The following is a 19,562-nucleotide window of genomic DNA, read 5'->3' on the forward strand; positions in this document are numbered from 1 at the left end:
GGAAAAAATGTAAATAAATAAAAAGAGAAAACAAAATAGCAGTTGATCTATACAGGCTACTTTAAAAAAGGTGTTTCTAAATCAAGAGGCATTTCAGTCATTCCAAAGGCTGCCAGCACAGAATAGCACCTTCTCCCCATCTTCCAGTGCTGATACACTCCTGCCTTATTGATACTATAGAGTATAAAAATTGTCATGTTAGGAATAATCATTAAAGCAAAACCAACAGAAGATATCCCACAAGGCTGAAGGCTGGGGAGGGGAAAGGAGAAGAGATGGCATTACTCCATGATCCTCCCAGCTAAGATGCTGAAAATCTGATGTTCAACTTCTGACAGTCAGAAAGGGCTTTGTAAGAACCTTTTTTTGGTTGAATTCAACAAGACTATTTAATAAGGGTTAATTAGCTAAATAATTTTTTCCTATTTTTTTTTAATCACCTGATGGACTTTTAAGCCAGAATTGTATTCTGAAGTAATAATTCAGAATGTAGAAACCTCTACATGAACCAAAGACTGAAAGCTGGTTAAATGGACATAAACAAGCTTAATGATAAAAGACAATCTGCTATTGAGTAGGGTTGGAGGTGTTTACTGGGAGTCTACAGGGAATTACACCAGATTCTGCCTTATTGAACAGTTTCATTAATGATTTGGATAGAGGAGGAAAAATGTGTAAAAAGGCATGCTAATCTGAATCACAGATATTAGATTGGGAGCAGTTATGAACATCATGGAATGATTTGAAAGAGCACAAGGTGCCCAAGAAATGTATGAAATATATCCAAGAAGTAAAAATGAAGCTTCATCCCAGAATTAGCCAATCTGGAACACACAGACACGTGTCTGTTTGGTGGACACCTCAGGGAAAGCAGAAACTTCCTAAGAGCAATGTTTGCAATTATTCTCTTTAATTTTGTCTGAAAGGAGGAGTGAAATGTAAAGCCCCCATGAGGGTCTGGGAGTTGTGACAGACAGGGGAATCCAGTTGGACAGAGGTTCCTGCTGGGAACTTGCGAATTAGTGCCTTAAGTGGCCTCAGTGGTTTCTCTAACATTTCTGCAACATCTTGACCAAAAAAGAAAAAGTACTGCAAGAGACCTTAATCATCCACAAGTCCTGAAAGCTTCCTGGGAAAGAAACAAAAAAGAAATAGTTCCTCAGAACTTGAAGTGATACAGAAGCAGCCAACACTATCTGAATGGTGGATATTCCAGATTGGATCTATTTAACCAAGGACTTGTCTAATAAGGAGCAACCCTCCATAATGATAATCATGGAAACACAGAATGGTTTGTGTTGGAAGGGACCTTAGGTATCATCTACTTCCAACCAGGGAGACCTTTCACTTGACCAGGTCACTCAGAGCTCTGTGATCCTGAAGCTGATCTTGATATCTTAATTTAGGGTCTTGAAATTGAGTTGGGATTTTTTATTTTACTGAAAATAGAAGAATATTTTAATTTTGAAACAACTTAGCTATTGCAAATTGATCCCACAGATCAGTTCTTTAGATAGTCAGTTTTGAGCACACTGATATTCTGGCATTAACATGTGTCGATTAACAGAATGGCTGAACTTCTCATGAGCATCACAAATCTCAGTCCAACACCTCACCAACACTGAAAGGAGCAGGCTACAAGGCCCCAAAACCTCTCTTCTACTCTCCTGTCTCTGCAGGAAATCACAAATCCTGCATTTTGCTTACCACCAAGGGCTTTTGATGATCCTGGGCCTCACCAGGAGCACATTCAACCCACAAACCTTGTAAGAAATGAATTGCAAAAAAACAAGCAAGCAAAAAAACCCAGAGGACAGTGAATTAAATTAGCTCAGGCAAGAGATTAGTATGCACCCCAAGCCGGCTTCAGAAAGCAGTTGGCACCACCAGCTCAGAAATACTAGCAGGAAAACAAGTAAAGAAGATCTCTGTCAGTGAATGGGAGTCCTCTGATCAGAGCAGCTGCTGGCAAACCCATGGCCTTGGGTGGGTGATGGGGAGCAAGATTCTGGAAATTCTGTATAGACCACATCACCTGGGACACAGATCTGCAAAAGGAAAAGTGCTGTGGTGGGTCTGTGCTTCTTAAACTACAGTGAAGTTTAGAAGAAAAAGACAATTTATACCTTCTTAATCATGACAGCAAAGATGAATGCTGCTAATCAAATATTTTAATAATAATTGGAAGTTGCAGTAATACTATTGAAGTTTGTTTTTTTTCTTGGTGGTGGGGAAAACAAATTTCTTTCCCTGATGATGCTTTTAATACAGTTGAGCCACACTTCCTCCAAATTTTGAGTCTGAGGCAGACAGTGGGCATGGGAAACATCAGCCTAAATGAGAGACTTTTACTAGCATTATAAGCAAGCAAAGCCATGTTTTTATAAAGTGTTAAGCAGTATTTACTGTAGGGATTGCTCAATGTGCTCCCTGTGACTCTCCTAAACACCAATGAATGCTGAACAGAGGCACGTTTTTGTGATCCTCAGTTCTCTTGCACAGATCACTTTTTGAGCTGAATGAAGGCTTATTCAGTCAGCTCTTCTTGCAGTTATTCTTCTTTTTTTTTAGTTGTTTCTTAAGTGAAGTTGAAAACAATTTCATGACGTTTTAATATCCCCAGAGCTTCCTCTTGATAAGTTACTTGAGCCAAAATTTGCCTGATGTTATTGAATGTCCCCATTGCATAAGCATGGGGAAACTTTGTGGTATAGGCTGCTTTTTTCTGTTCTTTCTATGCCCTCAAATACTCTGCACTAAAAGGTCTCTCTCTCTTCTGGAGTTTCCCTGTGGTTAAGTGACAAAGAAAAGGGAACACTTTCTGCTGATGGCAACAGTCTACAGTTGCTCTCTGCACATACAGCTTTTTTGACTAAATTAGCCTGATTTGGATCAGCAAAGACAGAATAAAGATTACACTGGATTGTGCTTCCACCATAGGGAGGCCAGTGCAAATGAGAAGAAACATCACCAGTCTGATAGCAATGACATTTTTGATGGGTAAATCCTGAGCAAGCATAGGCTAGAAAAGATTTCCAAAGCTGCCTAAAGAACTGCAACATCCTAACGGAGCCATCTACACTTCTCAAGTAGCCTCTGCATTTCCAGAGGCTGGAGTACAGACACAAAGACATGAATGGTCTTACTTTTCCTGTCTCCTACACAGCCAGGAGGATTCACACACGTTACAAGGTGCAGGACAGGACCGCAGTGACTTATTTTCATTACTTCATTTGGGAGGAACTACTTCTACTCTATTCCATTTTGGTTCATTATAGCACATCCCTCATCACGGTCTCTGAGCATTTTCCAATGAGACATAAACAAATCACTAACGAGGATGTCATGTGGCTGCCTCTCCCATTTCATTTCCCAAAGGCCATGTTTGCTCTGTTTATCCTGCAGTTCCGAGTGCCTTTCTATGCACATTACATGGAAGGCTTCACAAAACTTATCTATGTGTATGCAACAACTTATCCCACAATGAGCCTATAGAAGTCTCATCAGCCATCTGGTATTTTTATTTCTCCAGGCTGAGAAAGCAATCATAGCTAATCCTCCTGCGAACTATGGAAGTCAAGTTTTATTTCTCACTTTTCTGGACCAATAACTCTTTACAGTCCAAAGTAGGCCAAAGACCCTAAAAATCTCTGTATTCCTTGACTCTTAAAGGACCCTAACGCTAGGTGTCTGCCAGAACAAATGTGGTTCCAATCCAGAAGAACAAAATTCTCAGTATATCTGGTGAAAGATCAGATATGCTGCAGGAGAATCATTTCTTGCTGAACCCTGCAACTGATACATGTGTGTGCACTGACTTTCCACAGACCCAGTGGGAAATCTGTGTGATGTTTTAGCACATGAAAATTGAAGTGGACCTGTTTTTCAGTTGTCTGGAACAGAAGATGACATTTCACAAGGAACTCTTAGCTAAGGTGCCGCCTTGGGCAATCCTTGCTCCCTGGCACCATCCCCAGTCCTTGTGCCAGCCCAAGTCCTTGTGGAACCAGCACAACAACTTGGATGAGGGAGCTGAACCACAAAGAATATAACTGCTGTTTTCCTGGTTTTCAACCAGGTGGGTTAGACTGGCTCAGCACAGACATCTGCAAGGGCAGCTACTGAAGTCAGTGTAAGCAGTTCTGCTGCTAAATGTCTCATCAACTAATCAGCACTGAAAGGTTAATGATCAAAGTCTTTACTTCTTAATTATGTTTTGCTGGCTTGGAAGGTAATGAATGCAAATCCTGAGAATTACTTCAAGGCTTCTTTCCAAAATACATTAAGATAAACTATAATTTGTGTAACCTACTAATACATTTTAATAGAGAAAATTGAACCTTAATAAGCAACATACACATAATAAAGGTATGAATGAACAAAAGAAAAAAACCAACAACTTAAGAGTCCTACTCCAGAACACTACCACAATGGCACTGGCATAAATTGCTGCTTGGGGTCAGGCTGTATTTAGCATTTCTGAGGGGTGGTGGATTTCCTCCTCTTGCTTAAACATCAACAGGCAAAAAATCACTCACCTAGTCTGGTAGGACCTTGCTCCCTTTGTTGAATGGACTGCACCATGTCTACAAGCCTTTCAGTCTCTTGAGGCACGTTCCACGAGATTTCTAGATTATTTTCCCTGGCATATTGCAGAACTGACACATGAACTGAAGTATCACCTGAAGCAGAAAGAAGAAAATAAACACTTTAAGCAGTGCATATGAATGCCTTAAAATAAATCTAAAGGATACCTTGTGCTTGTGATTTACATTAAGCACAACTAGACAGTGATTTTTCCATCAGAACGTGAAAGCTGCATTTTCAATCAAAAGATCAAAACTGAACAATACCCATATGAAAAAAATATGCAACTGCTGGAAACCGTTGATTTTCTGTCAGGAGTCAGTATGCAGTGTTTTACCCCAAATCAATTTGACCATGATTGGAGAATTTCACTTTATTGATCTCCAATATTATTCCTTTTCCATTTTAAAATTGTCTAAACATCATTTTTTTTTTATGTGCACACTGTTTTGCACAAGCAGTAGTTTGATGTCCCATTTGTCAGGTGGGCCAAGCTCCCCGGATGACAGCATTCCATGCAAAATTCCTTCTGTCACACATCACTGGAGTGACGTGCATGGGACATAGTGCATCCAGGGGGCTTGAGCAGCGCAAGCAAATGAAGAGAAATTCCAAGTTCTGCTTTCTTCTGACATCCTGGTTCTGATTATACATTATGTAAGAAGTATCAATAAAACTGTTAACTGAGAGTTGATATAGATAGTTATAAAATATCAGATTTGCAGAATTGAACCAGGCAACACATTGCTTATAATGATTGGCTGTATCTCTCCTCATGGCCTTAGAAGGACCACAATTAGTCTTTACCAATTCGTTGCAAAACATTTATGAATGAAGTTAATCATGTTATTTCATCTACCCAAATGTTGCAGTCCTATATTGATCTGAATATTGGTTACCATCTACACTTTATAGTTTTTTCATGGAGGAGTATTTCATAGTTAGTTTATTGATGTCCTTTTGTTAATGATATAACATTTGCTATTACAGGTTTCAAAGATAAGGAAGACACCTGGACTAAAAGAAATTGCCTCTTTATTGTATAGTTTGTGTTTATTTCACTTGTCTTGCTTCTTTATATCATGCGTGAATGCAATTTTCAGAATCAGAGTGTCTTCCATGTAGGATCTCTAAAAAATCCAAGTTATTCTACACATACAGAAATGCTATACTTTTCCTCTGTGAGCTCTCTAATTATCACCTCCTTTGGAAGCACAGGTATAACACAAACATGTGAGAAACACCACCAGTAACAGCAGTTGCTTCCTGGAAATGGTTTAATGCTGAACTGAAAAAGTACAATTCTAATTAAGAAAAATAATCCAGGTTTGTTAAATGCTACTGGGAAAACAAAGGATCCTGTGTAGCCCTTGCCATGTGGATGGACTTGGTACAATGGCACACAAAGACCAAAACCTTGCAGTCAGACCAAACCTGAAGCAAAACCCCTCTGAATTACCCATTCTGACTTGGACCAGAACTGAACTTGAGCTATTATTTTCAAGTATGTTGAACCCAATTCAGAACTGAACCAAAACTATGTATTTTCACTTTTCTGTCACAATAATATTTAAGTAAATCTCCATGCTGTGACAGAGACCCCTTGTCCTGTTTGGCACACACAGTATTTATATGGAAGTGCTCAACATCACATGTCCAAGCTACTCCTCATCACACGACTCACAGAACTGGATGTCAAACTTGTATCTCCCTGAACCACAACAGCTTGATTTGGGAGGAAACCGAACTGTATCTGAACAAAAAACTTGACTAGCCTGATTTCCCCGATATAAACTTCAACTGGAATGAGTTATTTAAAAACAAAAATTGAAAAACCTACGCTGAGGAGCTGCTTTGTCCTGTACAAGTAAAAGAACACCAAACATCTCCGTGTGTTTTAGTTAAAAGACAGGTACGTACTGATCACGACACTTTCCATAAATGCCCGCACAAAGCTTTTCATTTCCTCGAACTCTGCTGTTCCAATATTGGAACTTCCATCCAGAAGAAACATGACATCCATAGGTTTGTTGCACAGCTCTGAGGGTGGGGTGGAGGAAAAGGGAAAAAGGTTATTTTATACATGATAAGCAGAAGTAGCATCTGCTAATCTATGGGTAGGAGCAGAAAGGGCAGATATATTTGTATCTTGGGAAAACAAAGCAGGATAATGACCAGTTAAAACAGTAAGTGATGCCCCTTTAATGAAAGCCCTGAGATTCATATTCAGTGGGATGCATGAGTATTTCAATTCCTGCTTTTGTACTAATTTTATTTAACTCTCAGGGGACTAAAATGAAAACCAACAGCAAACAATGACAACAAAAAAAACCCAATATGAACCAACAACAAACAGAACAGAAACAAATGAACAAAACCCAAAAAATAACTTCATCACCCCCAAACAAACAAACAAAAAAGCAATAAAAAAAAGAAAAACCCAATGAAGACTTCAGGAAACAGAAAGTAAATTTTTGTATTATATTAGAGAAGAATAAGTGGTTTTCTCCTCTGGTCGATTTGAAAACTACTGTACTTTACTGACAAAAGAACACAAGAAATTCTGAGCCTACAGAAGGCTCACTGCAGGTCTGTGCAGAGTTCTGCTGAACTGGGGCAACATCTTCATCCTCCAGTGAAGACAGATAGTCCTTCCCTGGCATTTGGACAACAAGATACCAAACCAGACACAGGGGCCCTTCAAATGTCATCAATTTGAGGGGTAAAGGGAAGAGATAGGACAGAGGAAAGAGGAAATTACACAGAAAATACATCCAATTTTACCCATAATTTCGGTCCAACGTCTGTGAGAGCAGCATGACTGCAGCACTAATTCAGGTGCTTCTTCAATAAGTCTGTTATAACTATTCAAAATAATTGGGTTATTAGGCTGGCTGATCCTTCTGAGCTCTTGGATATTTGCACCAGGGGTTATGCCTATGGGAATAACATTTATGCTCCTGGGGGGTCGTGTGATAACATCTGTGGAAGGACTGGATGACACCATATATACCAAGCGAGGAACATCTTGCCTGCCCCCATTCGCTGTTGTAAATGTGTGTTTAGAAATATAATTGAGGGCATTTCCAGTGTTGGTAGCCTTCCCTCCTTGGTAGGGTATGCCCCTCACCTTCTCAATAATATCTTCCTTTGACTGCATTTCCCTAAAGGAATACTCCAGAGTGACAGTCTCTGAATACTGCATGATTGTAACATGAATATCGTCCCATCCCACGTTCATTCCTGTGACCACCTTCTCAATGAACTCCTTCACTTTATTGAAATTTTCCTCCCCCACATTGTCAGAGCCTTCCACAAGAAAAGCAATATCCAGCTTTTGGGGAGGGGGCTTTGCTGAAGAGGGTGATGGGGCTGTGGATCCCAAAGGGGGAAGCAGGACACCAGACATGGTTGGAGCGGATGTAGCCAGTAACAGAGAACTTTCTTCAGGTCCCAGTTCACAGAGACCATCAATGAGATCATCTCCCCTGTCCATTAGTTCTAAAACATTGCTCACTCGGTAGGATCTATTAAGTGGTGACTGCCTTTCAATGAACTTGACTTGCTCCACGTTGATGTGGGGCCCGATCCCCACAGGTATTACTGCGATATCTCTGTTCTTCATTAGTTGGAGGATGCCGCGGACTTTTCCTGAAGACTTGCTTGCTATAAACAGCACTGCAATTCTGGCAGCATTGGTCCTTTCTGCTTTTCCAAACACGTGAAACACAGTGTATTTAAGGACTTCAGAGGCAGACGCTTCTTTATCACCAGTGTATTTTATGCCTTGGACAATTTTTCTCATCTGGGAATTTGTTTTAATGTCTTTAAGGCCAAGATAGATTGTGGGACCGCCCCTATACACTAGAACTGACACTCGGATTTTCTTTTGGGAGATGTGGAGTTTCTTCATCACACCAATTACAAAAGACTTCAGCTGTTCAAAGTCCTCCTCTGACAGTTTATTGGAGCCATCAATTAGGAAGGCCAAGTCCATCATCTTGCTGCACGAGTATTCACTGGCTGGTCGCTCAATATCCTCCTCTGGAATAGGAGTTGTCATTGTTAGGGTGCTCTCCACAGGCTCACAGGCTACACAGGTTAAGTTCTTCCCTTCACATAGACTACAAAAATTGGAAGCAACTGTAAATAATAATGCTTATAATAACACATCATCCACATATAATAAAAGAATGTTCATACAAAACCAATTAAATATCTCAAAAGCACAACAAAAATAAAGTATGACATGAAGGATTTTTTCCCCCTCCAGCCCATTTCCCCACAGCTCCTCCCCTCAAGGTATTGTACAGCTAAATCCTACATGTTTATGCACGTTTGTCCTTACATCAGCCTTTGGCAGAATGTGTAAAATCCATGTCTGAAAACTGTCTAGGAACCCACCGAGCATCAGCACAGATGCCTACAAGCTATTGGTGGACTGAACTGGTTAATCCTGTTTGTTTCACAAGGAAGCAAACCATGAGGCAAACTGGAGGCAGCCAACACAAAGTAAAATCCTAGAGTAGGAAAGATGTTTTAGCTCTGATACGACTCCGCACAGTTTGTACAGGGGCCTGGTTTACCCAGCTTTTAACCTTGGTGAAATTAGGCCTTTTTTCTTCCTCTGAAGTGCTCCGAATTCCTGGGTTTTTTTCCGACTTCATTTTGTTCTGAATACAACATTTAGCACATGTTTGTCCTCCATTGTTTTTTATGTCTCTTATCTTCCTGTTATTTACCATGATTTCTTTCAGTCCCTTTTCTCATATTAAATGGTTTATTTCCAATGTTTCTACTCACCTCCATTTTTCCCTTTCTAGATCAGCTCCTATTTTCGTTTTCCCCCATCTCTGCCTTTTCCACTATTCACCCTTCTGTACCACTGTGAGCTTTTTCACCTCTGTCACCCTCCACCTTTCAGGAACTTGTTTATAATTCATCCATCTTTAGCAAGTCTTTAAAACTTCTGCCCTTCTGATTCATGCTTGCATGATTCTCTTTATCTCCTAGAATCATAGAATCATTTGGGCTGGAAGGGACTCTTAGAAGCCATCTAGTCCAACCCTCCTGCAAAAAGCAGGGACATCTTCAACAGATCATGCTCCTCAGAACCCCATCCAGCCTGACCTGAAATGTTTCCCAGGATGGGGTATCTACTACCTCTCTGGGCAAACTATGCCAGTGTTCTACAACTCTCATTGTAAAAAACTTCTTCCTTATATCCAGTCTAAACTGGCTCTCTCTCAGTTTAAAATCATTACTCCTTGTCCTGTCAGAGCAGGCTCTGCTAAAAAGTTTGTCCCCATCTTTCTCATAGGCTCCCTTTAAGTACTGAAAGGTCACACCAAGGTCTCTCTGGATAATTCTCCTCTCCAGGCTGAACAATCCCAACTCTCTCTGCCTTTCCTCACAGGAGAGGTGTTCCAGCCCTCTGATCAGCTTCACTTATCAGAGCAAAGAACATGACTGTACTCACACACAGGGTGGAACAGAGTCAGTCTATATGTTCTCCTTGTCTTACTGGACAGTCCAAGAAACAGAATAGGGAAAGGTGAAAGAGCAAGGATCGAAAAATGCTTGTTTTCACTGCCAGAGAAAACCCAGGATGTACGAACTAAATGAGTCAATAATGGAAGAAGGTGCCATTTTCCAGGAAAATGCTTCACTTTACACATGGCACCTTCATTTAAGTTCTCTTAGTTTAAGTGTTCTGTTCTCTTCAGCCTTATTGCAGTATCTTCCTAATTGCAAAATGCACAGCTACTTCTGGCATTAACATACAGCAGCAGGAGATTTATTATTTTAATCCTAATATAAACAAGGCTCTTCTAGTTTCCAATTTCCTTTGGATATTTGCTATGAAATTAATTTTGTGCAATATTTTCTATTGTTTGTACAGATGGTGTAGGCATCTAAATTAGGTGACAGTTATGCAAAAGGATGTTTCCCTAGTGAGGTAAGTTTTCCTAATGTTCTGAAATCTTTTGTGAGCAATGGCCAGTGTATCAACATTTAAGATAAATTATTATTAAGGATTACAAAAATTAGAGAACAGAGACTCATTTATGGAGACTCTTTTTTGACCTTTTGATGGAATTCAAGGTTCTTTGTGTATATTGTTAAAAAAATATATATTTAATTGATCAGCCTTAGGGCTCAAGCCCTGGGTTTATAGCACAGACATACGTGAGCCCTGGCAAGAGACCAGGAATTGGAAGTTTGTACCCACTTAGAGCTTCTGTGAGGTTCAGAGCACTTGGAGTTAAGGTGTTAGTTTGGCCTAATAACTGCTGAGGTTTCACAACTCACTTTCCATTAAATCTGATCAATTTACAGGATGGAAAAATCTCTTGTATTCACAGCATTATAAGTGACTGGTGAAAGTATCCATCAAGGGTCCAGACACCTGGAGAATGCCAGACTTTCAGACAATACATAATATGCCACAGGGCATTATACAGAATGCAAACAGTCTCTGCTGCACTGCAGCTGAGGGCCCTCATCCTGCTCGGTGCACAGCACCATGCACCCTGCACCCTGCCATGCATTCCATCACATTTGGAAATGCATGCATGCAGGATCAGACTGCCTTAAAATCTTATGGATATTGGTTTTCCAGTAACAGTACACAATTCCAACTGCTAATATTCTCAGAAAGTTCTACAATGAGTGCACACTCGGACCCCGCGCCATGCGCAGGATATTTTTTAGCGCTGGCAGAGGGAAAGAGTCTGACAACTTTATTGACGTTGAATCACACATTGCACAAAAAGAAGTGAAACATCTGAAGCCAGTGGGGCCACCTACACATGGGAAAAGGCCTTTTTTGAAAGGAATTTATGAATTTTAGTTCAGCTGACATCCTATAATCCCTACCGTCACTGAAAAACTTCAGCTTTGGGCTCTATGTGAAGGGGAATTGACGTAAAAAGTGGCTTCCAAGCTTCTCTGTCAGTGATATATTTAAAGTTAAACCCATAAACTTATTAATGTGGATGTACTTCACCCCTGTCCCTTCATCCCACTCAACATTCACTGCATAAACCCATCATACCAAGATTGACAGCGCTGTAGATCATCTCTGTTCAAAACTACTCTCCTTCCATGTGGGATCTTGTCATCTCCAACTGCACACACGGGACAGTCTTCTGGACTGACACAATCCAGGGACAGTTCATCAAGTATTTTCCCTGTTTCAAAATAGCACATCAGTAAAAAGATGCCAATTTTCACAAATTTTAAAACTAATCATTGCACTAAAAACATATTGACTCTTCGCAGGTGGGCTCAAACCTTCTGAACACTGTGTTTGGTTTTATGCCCACTGCCAGCTCAACACAGAGCAGTATCTCCTTCCTTCATAATGGCTTCTATTTAGATATTGGAAGTACTTAACCGGGTGTATAACCTGCAACAGCCAGCACCACATGGAAGGTGAACATATCTTTAGAACAAAACAGGGGAGATGACAGGAGAAAATGGCATTTCCCTTTGTACATGTGTATTGTTTATTTCTCCCCCTATCCCCTACCTCATTCTGGTCAGAGACATCAGGGCCCAGAATAGTCATTTTGGTTCTTAAAATACCTTTTTTCTTTGCCTTCATGTCTTCTTGCTCTGTCTTTAGGAACAATTTATCTGAGTTTTCACTCTCCTTTTGGCTCTTGTTTTGCACTATTTCTCTTTCACTCCATCTTTCCTCTCCCTGCCCCATATTTACTGTATTTTTTTCCTTTCCCTTTTCTACGAGATAGTTGTTGGGAGCAGTTAAGCTGGAAGCTCAGGCTCACAGGGGGATGCCTGCTGGGCACCCTCAGGAGCATCTTGGAGGTATTAAGCCCATCAAGGCAATGGGTTACCCCCACTGTCATAGTTGCTCTGAAGGAGAGTATTTTATCAATGTCCAGGACAAGTTCATACCCTACTTTAACCACATAGCCAACAATCTCTGTTGCCACAGAGCCCCTAATCCTCCTATCCTCCTTTCCTATCCACCTGTTCCCATCTTCTCTTGTTCTTGCTGGCAGTGTTTCATCCTCCTCTTTTAGGCACCACTTCATGCCCTCCCCCCTCAAACTAAGATGATCAACCATCTCCCTACTTAGGCAGTAAGAAATTGTGGTGAAAACACATCAGTAAGCCTGTCAAGCAGAAGAAAAAGATAAGTAACTGTTTAAGTAAAGTAAAAGATGGACTTACCTGCAGGACAGTGTACGTGGCATCCTTCCACACACTGCAGAGGACACTCCAAAGGCTGTGGGTGTTGGCACGTTATAGGACAAGCAGGCCCACAGCTGTTATATCTCCATTCACATTGATAGTCTAATTCATTTTTATTCAGGTCCTCACAGCTTTGTGCTATGCAGGGAAAGAATCAGAGGCAAAAAATGTCAAACCAGAGTATTTATTCACCATGCCTCTCAGAACTATGACACCAAGTGTCATATAAAGTGGACCACATATTCCTAGAAAAACAAATATTTCCACCTATAAACAATTTTTATTTATTTATTTTTTTTTACTACATGCAGGGCAGGCCACTTCTTCACACTTGCATCTTTTTTTTACATAATGAAGTACTTGCTCTAGACCAGAGATGATTGGGTTTGATAACTGCAAATGCAAAAACTCCACAAACTTTAAGCTTTAATTAATGCACACATATATATATGTATTACAGAGAACATTTCTGTCTCTAGATTTGTTTGCACCACACATTATGGCATCTTCTAACTGATGGAATGGAGTTTTGAGGTACGACTCTGAACAGAAATAGAAAACGGAGTGGAAATGCCAGCCTGAGCTGCCAGCCCGGTCCCATTAAGGTGAAGCCCTCTGGACATCAGTGGAAGCAGAGAAGTCTGACCAGCTTATCTGAGCCAAAATCCTGAACCTTTTCACCCAGTTCTTCCTCATGTACCCAGTACTTACGGCACAGGGTCTGTGACCTCCAGTGAACAGCGACCCCTTTCTGTGCACAGACATGAGCGTAGGCTGCGATGGTGTCACAGAAACAGGCACAGTCCCCAATAGATTCACAAGCACAAGTGTCATACATGCAAATGTCTATGTAGGGCTCAGGATTCACCTACAAAAGAGAAACACGGGGCACAGTACACTCAGTGATTCCCCTCATCTCCTTCCTGTAGACGTATTTAACCTTCAGATGGTTTGAGTGCTCCACTTGTCAAGAGTTGAGGTGCCACATAAATCAGTGCTGATATTCCTCCTGATGTCAGCAAGACCACGCCCTCAAAGTTGCTATATAAACTGCAGTTTGTTGTCTCTTACTATTCCCCATATGAAACAATTTTATATGTTTTTAGGTCTCATTCCCATCCCTCTTGTGCAGCACCTTGGGTATTACATTAGCTCAGCACCCCCTTCCCTCAAGTCTCAACCCTTATGTTTCACTTCATGTGCCAGCCTCTGGGCTGTACAGTAAAATCTCCCTCAGTTACTCTATAGCTTACTCCCACGCGGTATTCTGCATTTTCCCAGGAAGCATCAGCTACAGGACAGGACGAGAGATGAGAACACGAGTCAGCCTCCTCCAAGTCCCACGTGCTGTCAGCACAACCACACCTTTCCCCTTAGCTAAAACCAGTGTCAGCACAGACCACACAGAATTGAAGAATGTGAAACACATGACCCAATACTCACAAATTTTTTGCATTCTTTGAAGAGATCTCCAGACAAAATGCTGCATGATGTTTCTACCATCATCTGTTTCACTATGTTTCCATTACACAGTGGAGACATCAAGGTCTGTTCCAGGTTGGGCTTAATATTGTAAGAGACAATAGAGATTGCATTAGCCTTGCCTTTAAGACCTCAGTACTCCTCAAACTGAAGCAAGAGGCTCACTAGCAATTTTTCATGACAAAGGTAATTGTTTCTTTGAGTAAAGTTTCAACTTGTACAACCCACACAGATCCTGCCATGGCAGAATGCAGAGCAGAGTAGATCACCTCCTAGATTTTCTCCAGCTCTTATTTGTACACTGCAGTTTTAACTTAGACATTTTGGTGACAGTAAGACACTCTGTACCAAACACTCATCCTGAAAAATGATCATCCACATCTCTGCAGAAGGTCAACAAGGCTCAGAAATATGACCAGACTTCAGCAGACAATATCCAAGGCCACTACTGAATGGTTCAGTAGTCTCTCTCTCTCTCCCATTTAATTTATCTAAGAGCACAGAGCACTAGCATTGACATGGCATTTATCACTGTGACACTCTACAGGTTCTGTCCTGTGCCTGTGACACTGAAATGAGAAGCTGCTCCTTCTCAGCCTGACTCCTCAGTATTGCAAATTCCTCTGTGCTCCAACCAACTCACATGAACAGTGACATTCAGCATTCAACAACACTGTGGCTATGTCACACTTGCACATAATTAGCAAAGCAACCCAAAAGATTTCATGTGATCAAGAATAAATGTTTCATTTCAACTTTCTGATCATTTAAATATTTTCTTAAAAGATCCAAGAAAGGCTTTTTGTCTTCCCCCCACCCTCCTCTGACCAGTTAGACAAATTTTCAAGAAAAAGTTTTTAGCCTTAAAAAGCATCAGCTGAATGAGATGCTTCATTTTACAAATGTCAAAACAAGTTGTCTTCAAGCTGCTTCCCCACATTTTTTGATTTGGAAATACTATGGGTTATTATTATCATTTGCCAGCTCAATATAAATTTATTACTCAGTTCCATTCTTTCAAAATTCTGTATTTGGAAAAGAGAACACAGACTCTCATGTGTAATTTAATTAGTACCCTATGAAATCTCCAGCACTGGGACATAAACAACACTTCCAGATAGCAGGTACCCTGCCCAAAATTCAGATGCAACCATAGATGGCAATAAAGTCTCATGTCCCCTCTCAATATCCTGCTCTTTCTGATCAAGCCATTCCAATTTTAAAACAATAACTGAATGCTCTTTAGAAAAAGAATGAGAAGCAAATAGAAAGAAATTAACATATGTATTCTGTTGTTTGTAATGGACAAACTAAGATTTGGGATATAGAACTTTGGATAGGGAAATATGAAATTTTTATCTGAATTCCCCGTGACTGAAACTTACAGCTGGTTGTCGTCAGGTTAAACAGTAAAATGAGATTTCCAGTTATACCTTGATTTCAAGCATCTGGGTTGGATAACTCCATGAACAGCCCCTGCACCATACAGATTGGCTGTTTTGACATTCATCTGAAGCCAGGCAACACAGCAGCATTGTGTAAGTTAATTGATCTCTTATCAGATTTCAAGAAATAACATTATTTGGCAAAAACATGGGGAAAGGAGTTAATTTCTACTTATCCTTTCAAACCTCTTTGCCCACTCCTGAGTGATACTGTAACTCTCATTAATTAGTTTTCACAGTTCATTCACACTCACCTTTTCAACATCAGCACAGGATGGACTAACTTTCCAAGAATTCCCAAAGTCAACTGGATCTACTTCAAGATGTTCACTGCTGCTGGTCAAATCATTGTTTTGGATTCCATCAAAATTTCCACACAGACCACACACTTGATCCTTGCAGGGAAAGAAACACAAACCACATAAATCTTACATCTGTACACTGGCTTAGGGTTTTGTTGAGAAGTCTTTTTAGCCTAGAGCTTTAATGCCATGAGGCTTAAAAGCTGAATTACCCAGGCTCTTGCCAAGTCCACTAAAATAGACATGGTCTTTCACAGAAAAGTTTAGCTCTTGTTCCCATTCTGCTTAGCTGAAAGTAGGACCACACCGTCCCCAGAAAGCAAGACAACTCTAATCAGCAGTGCCTGCTGGCTGTACTTGGAGTATGGCCCTACAATCCTATTTTATTTCTGGAGATGACAGTCCTCAGGAATCTGGCTCCTTACACTGCTCTTCCCGAATACAGAAGAAATCGCTCAAGGTACAGTTATTCTGAGGCACCTCAGCATTCAGCCTTTCTGTCATAGCTCATCTCCAGTGAGCCAGGATTTACACCTCACAATTGAACTACCAGGAAAGCAAGGCAGCCTAATGGTATTACCAAAGAAAAGCCTTTATTTTCAAGCAAGTGCCTAATACTCCATGGAAATCTATCAGCAAGTCTGCATTAAAAAAAAAGAATGCTGTTCCCCAGAGAGAGGGTAAGGGCATTCTTTAGCGAGAATAAGAAGAAAAGCAAAAAACACTTACTTTGAAATTGCCTTTTAAGATAACAGAGACTCCCATGGCCAGATCCCAGGTCACACTGATGCTCTTGCCCAGTAAAATGATGTAATAACGGCCAGACTTCATGACTTCTAAATTATTTTCATCATTAGGAGGTATCTTGATGTTCACCTTAGCAAGAGAAACACATTGTGTTATCAACAGTGGCTCTAGTTACTATTTCAAGTCCCAGTGGAACACGTGCTCATAGGTTAACAGGTACTTTCAAACATGCTGTTCTCTAGAGAGTTCCCACACACTATCCAGATGCTCCAGAGCAAAATAGAAAATTGGGATACAAGTGCAGCATTTCAATCTCATCCCATTTCTATAATTTTTGGATGTGGTCCCTCGTGCTCCCAGGATATAACATACACTCACCACAAATACTGACACACAGAGCAGTGAGGGCTGATAAAGAAGACAGGGTATTCCTAATTAATGATCAGTTTAGTATTTGGGCAATGGTTCACTGAATAATTGCGTCTTGGTTTTTAGTTTTTTGTTTGGGGGGGGGGTTATATTTCATCTTTTTAGGAAACTAATTCTGTGCTCCTGAGGGCTGGCAACAACTAAGGGATTGGCTAAGTTTGAGTTTAATAGGAACTAGAAAAACCACATGCATCAGTGGCTTCTGAAGGACCAGAGTCTGATCTTGAAGTCAGGAAGAACTTTCTTCCCAACTCTACACCAACAGGAAAAATCCAGAGAGATTCCTTTCAGCGTATCTTCATTTTTCCATCGCTTTCCCTTCCCCTGGGACTATTTCTCTTCCATCTGGCTGCAACTTCACTGCCTCCAGCTTCTAAGAATTTAAGAGATTAATTTAAAACACTTTCTTTCACACCATAATCCCCTTTCAGTGGGTACTCTAATAGAATTATTAACCACATTTGGAAAGAAAAGTCTGGTACAGCTGTTACTTTAAGCACCATTAATGCATTAACTGTTTAATTGTGAAAGAGGCAGATGAAAAGTTTCAATCAATACAATCAAGGGAGAAAGAGGAGCCCACAAACTATTCATCCACTCCCTAGTTTGAGGGAGAAATATTTCCTTATTCCACTATTCTTTCTTTCTCAATTCGGCAAAAGCTCAGCAATGAAATTCAGTTCTCTTCACCTCTGAGTTATCATCAGAAACTTTTAACTCCAAAGAAGAGAGTTCACATCTTCCATGGATCTCCTAAGGAGGGCCTTCAATGTTTTTAGAGGAGAACATGTTAAAAATATTTAGGTAATGGAAGTTCTTTTACTTTCTCCTATGTCCCATGTATGACTACACAGCCTAGTCACTTGGTTGCTACTAGAGCAGCTTTTGTCTTTCCAAACTCAGGCAAAAAACAGAGGACAAAGTTGAGCTGGGAGGTTGACCTACATTACAAAATTTCTATGTTTATGGTGGCTTTTTTCCCAACCATGAAGTCCAACTTTTGACCTTGCAAACTGGCAGATTTATTTCACAAATCTTGGCAAAAATTATTTCACAATTTTTTTTTGTAAATGTCAGCCAGAACTGTAACATATACATACTTCAATTAAGTCCCCATTTACCTAAAATTAGAAGCTGCTCTCAAAACAGATCATCTTAAAACAATGCTATTTGGAAACATTTTAATGGAAAAAAAATAGTCGATACCCGGGCTTGCTTTTAAGAATTCTTGTGGATGAAGAATGCAGGAAGTCATCACTGGGTGAGAATTTGCCTAAGAGTTGTTTTCCCTTGATCTCTATTTTGTTTGCTGTTATTTCTAGGCAAACTTGTTCTAGATACTGTTACACTGAGAATTAAACTCTCTAAAAAGACAACTAAAAATTCAGTAGGGTTGTGTGGACAGTGTAGTAATACAGATCCAGCTCCTGCAAGGACAGGCTCTCTCAGGAACCAAACACCCTCTGTTGCTGGAGTCACTGGATGCTGAATCACCTCCTGCCTTTTCTGGCCCTTTCTTAGGTGTCCAAATGGAAGCACAGCTTTTCTGAAAATCTGTCACCTAAAGAAGCTTTCAGACAAAGCCTGACTTGATGGAATGATCCCTGTACTGCTACTCACCCTCAACCAGGCAGGGAATTCTTTAGCAGTAAAAATAAAGAATTGGGTAATCAATATGTCCTATGTTCATTCCTCCAGCATCCCAAAGCCTACATGGATCATATGCTGCCAAGATGCCCTGCCCAGACACTATCAATAATGGGCATGTTTTCAGTCTTCCTGTCAAGGATCAGTGGCACTTTGCAGGCAATTCAAAACCTGGTACAGCTTTGTCTGTTAACTCAAAATAAGGTAAATGTAGAGTGGTTTCACATTTCACTGGGAACATTCTTGCAAATTCTCTGGTGCAGATGCCAGTTCAGAGCACAGGACTTCTGAAAATGGAGCAATTGAAACACTATAATCCACTGCAGCTCTGCAGTGTTTGAACACAGAGGGCCTTAATTGTTGCAGTGCTCAAGGCAAAGAGCTGAGTGACTTCTGCCCTCTGGAAAGCTTGTTTCCTGCTGTGGAGGGACATGGGAGATGGAAGTGATTCTTGGTCAGTTCTTCAGTGTTTGTGGGTAGGAAAGGGGAGGAAAAAGAAGAATCCAGTCATCTGGATATTCCATCTGGCAATTTAACATTCTGCATTATCAACTCATTTGAGCCATGACTTCTTTTTTTTACTGTGTGTTCAGTCCTTCAGATTGCTAAATTAGGTCTGATGTTTTACTAGTTATGGGTCAGTGACTGGGTTGTCCAGAGAGGTTGTGGCTGCCCCATGCCTGGAGGGGGCCTAGGTGAA

The 19,562-nt window shown here is 40.6% G+C and overlaps 1 protein-coding gene across 1 annotated transcript in view; it reads right to left on the bottom strand.

The window, feature by feature from the left end:
- Positions 1 to 19,562, bottom strand: part of VWF (von Willebrand factor) — a 141,442-nt gene that overhangs the window by 63,020 nt on the left and 58,860 nt on the right. Inside the window, exons 22-30 of the mRNA XM_032688784.1 lie at positions 16,769 to 16,915; positions 15,992 to 16,132; positions 14,254 to 14,373; positions 13,522 to 13,678; positions 12,790 to 12,948; positions 11,645 to 11,780; positions 7,372 to 8,711; positions 6,508 to 6,627; positions 4,539 to 4,682 (exon numbers count right to left, since the gene is read on the bottom strand). Of these exons, the coding sequence (XP_032544675.1) occupies positions 4,539 to 4,682; positions 6,508 to 6,627; positions 7,372 to 8,711; positions 11,645 to 11,780; positions 12,790 to 12,948; positions 13,522 to 13,678; positions 14,254 to 14,373; positions 15,992 to 16,132; positions 16,769 to 16,915 (2,464 nt within the window). The remainder of the gene's footprint in view (positions 1 to 4,538; positions 4,683 to 6,507; positions 6,628 to 7,371; positions 8,712 to 11,644; positions 11,781 to 12,789; positions 12,949 to 13,521; positions 13,679 to 14,253; positions 14,374 to 15,991; positions 16,133 to 16,768; positions 16,916 to 19,562) is intronic.

Source organism: Chiroxiphia lanceolata, chromosome 5 (assembly GCF_009829145.1).
Source record: "Chiroxiphia lanceolata isolate bChiLan1 chromosome 5, bChiLan1.pri, whole genome shotgun sequence".
Lineage (NCBI taxonomy): Eukaryota > Metazoa > Chordata > Aves > Passeriformes > Pipridae > Chiroxiphia > Chiroxiphia lanceolata.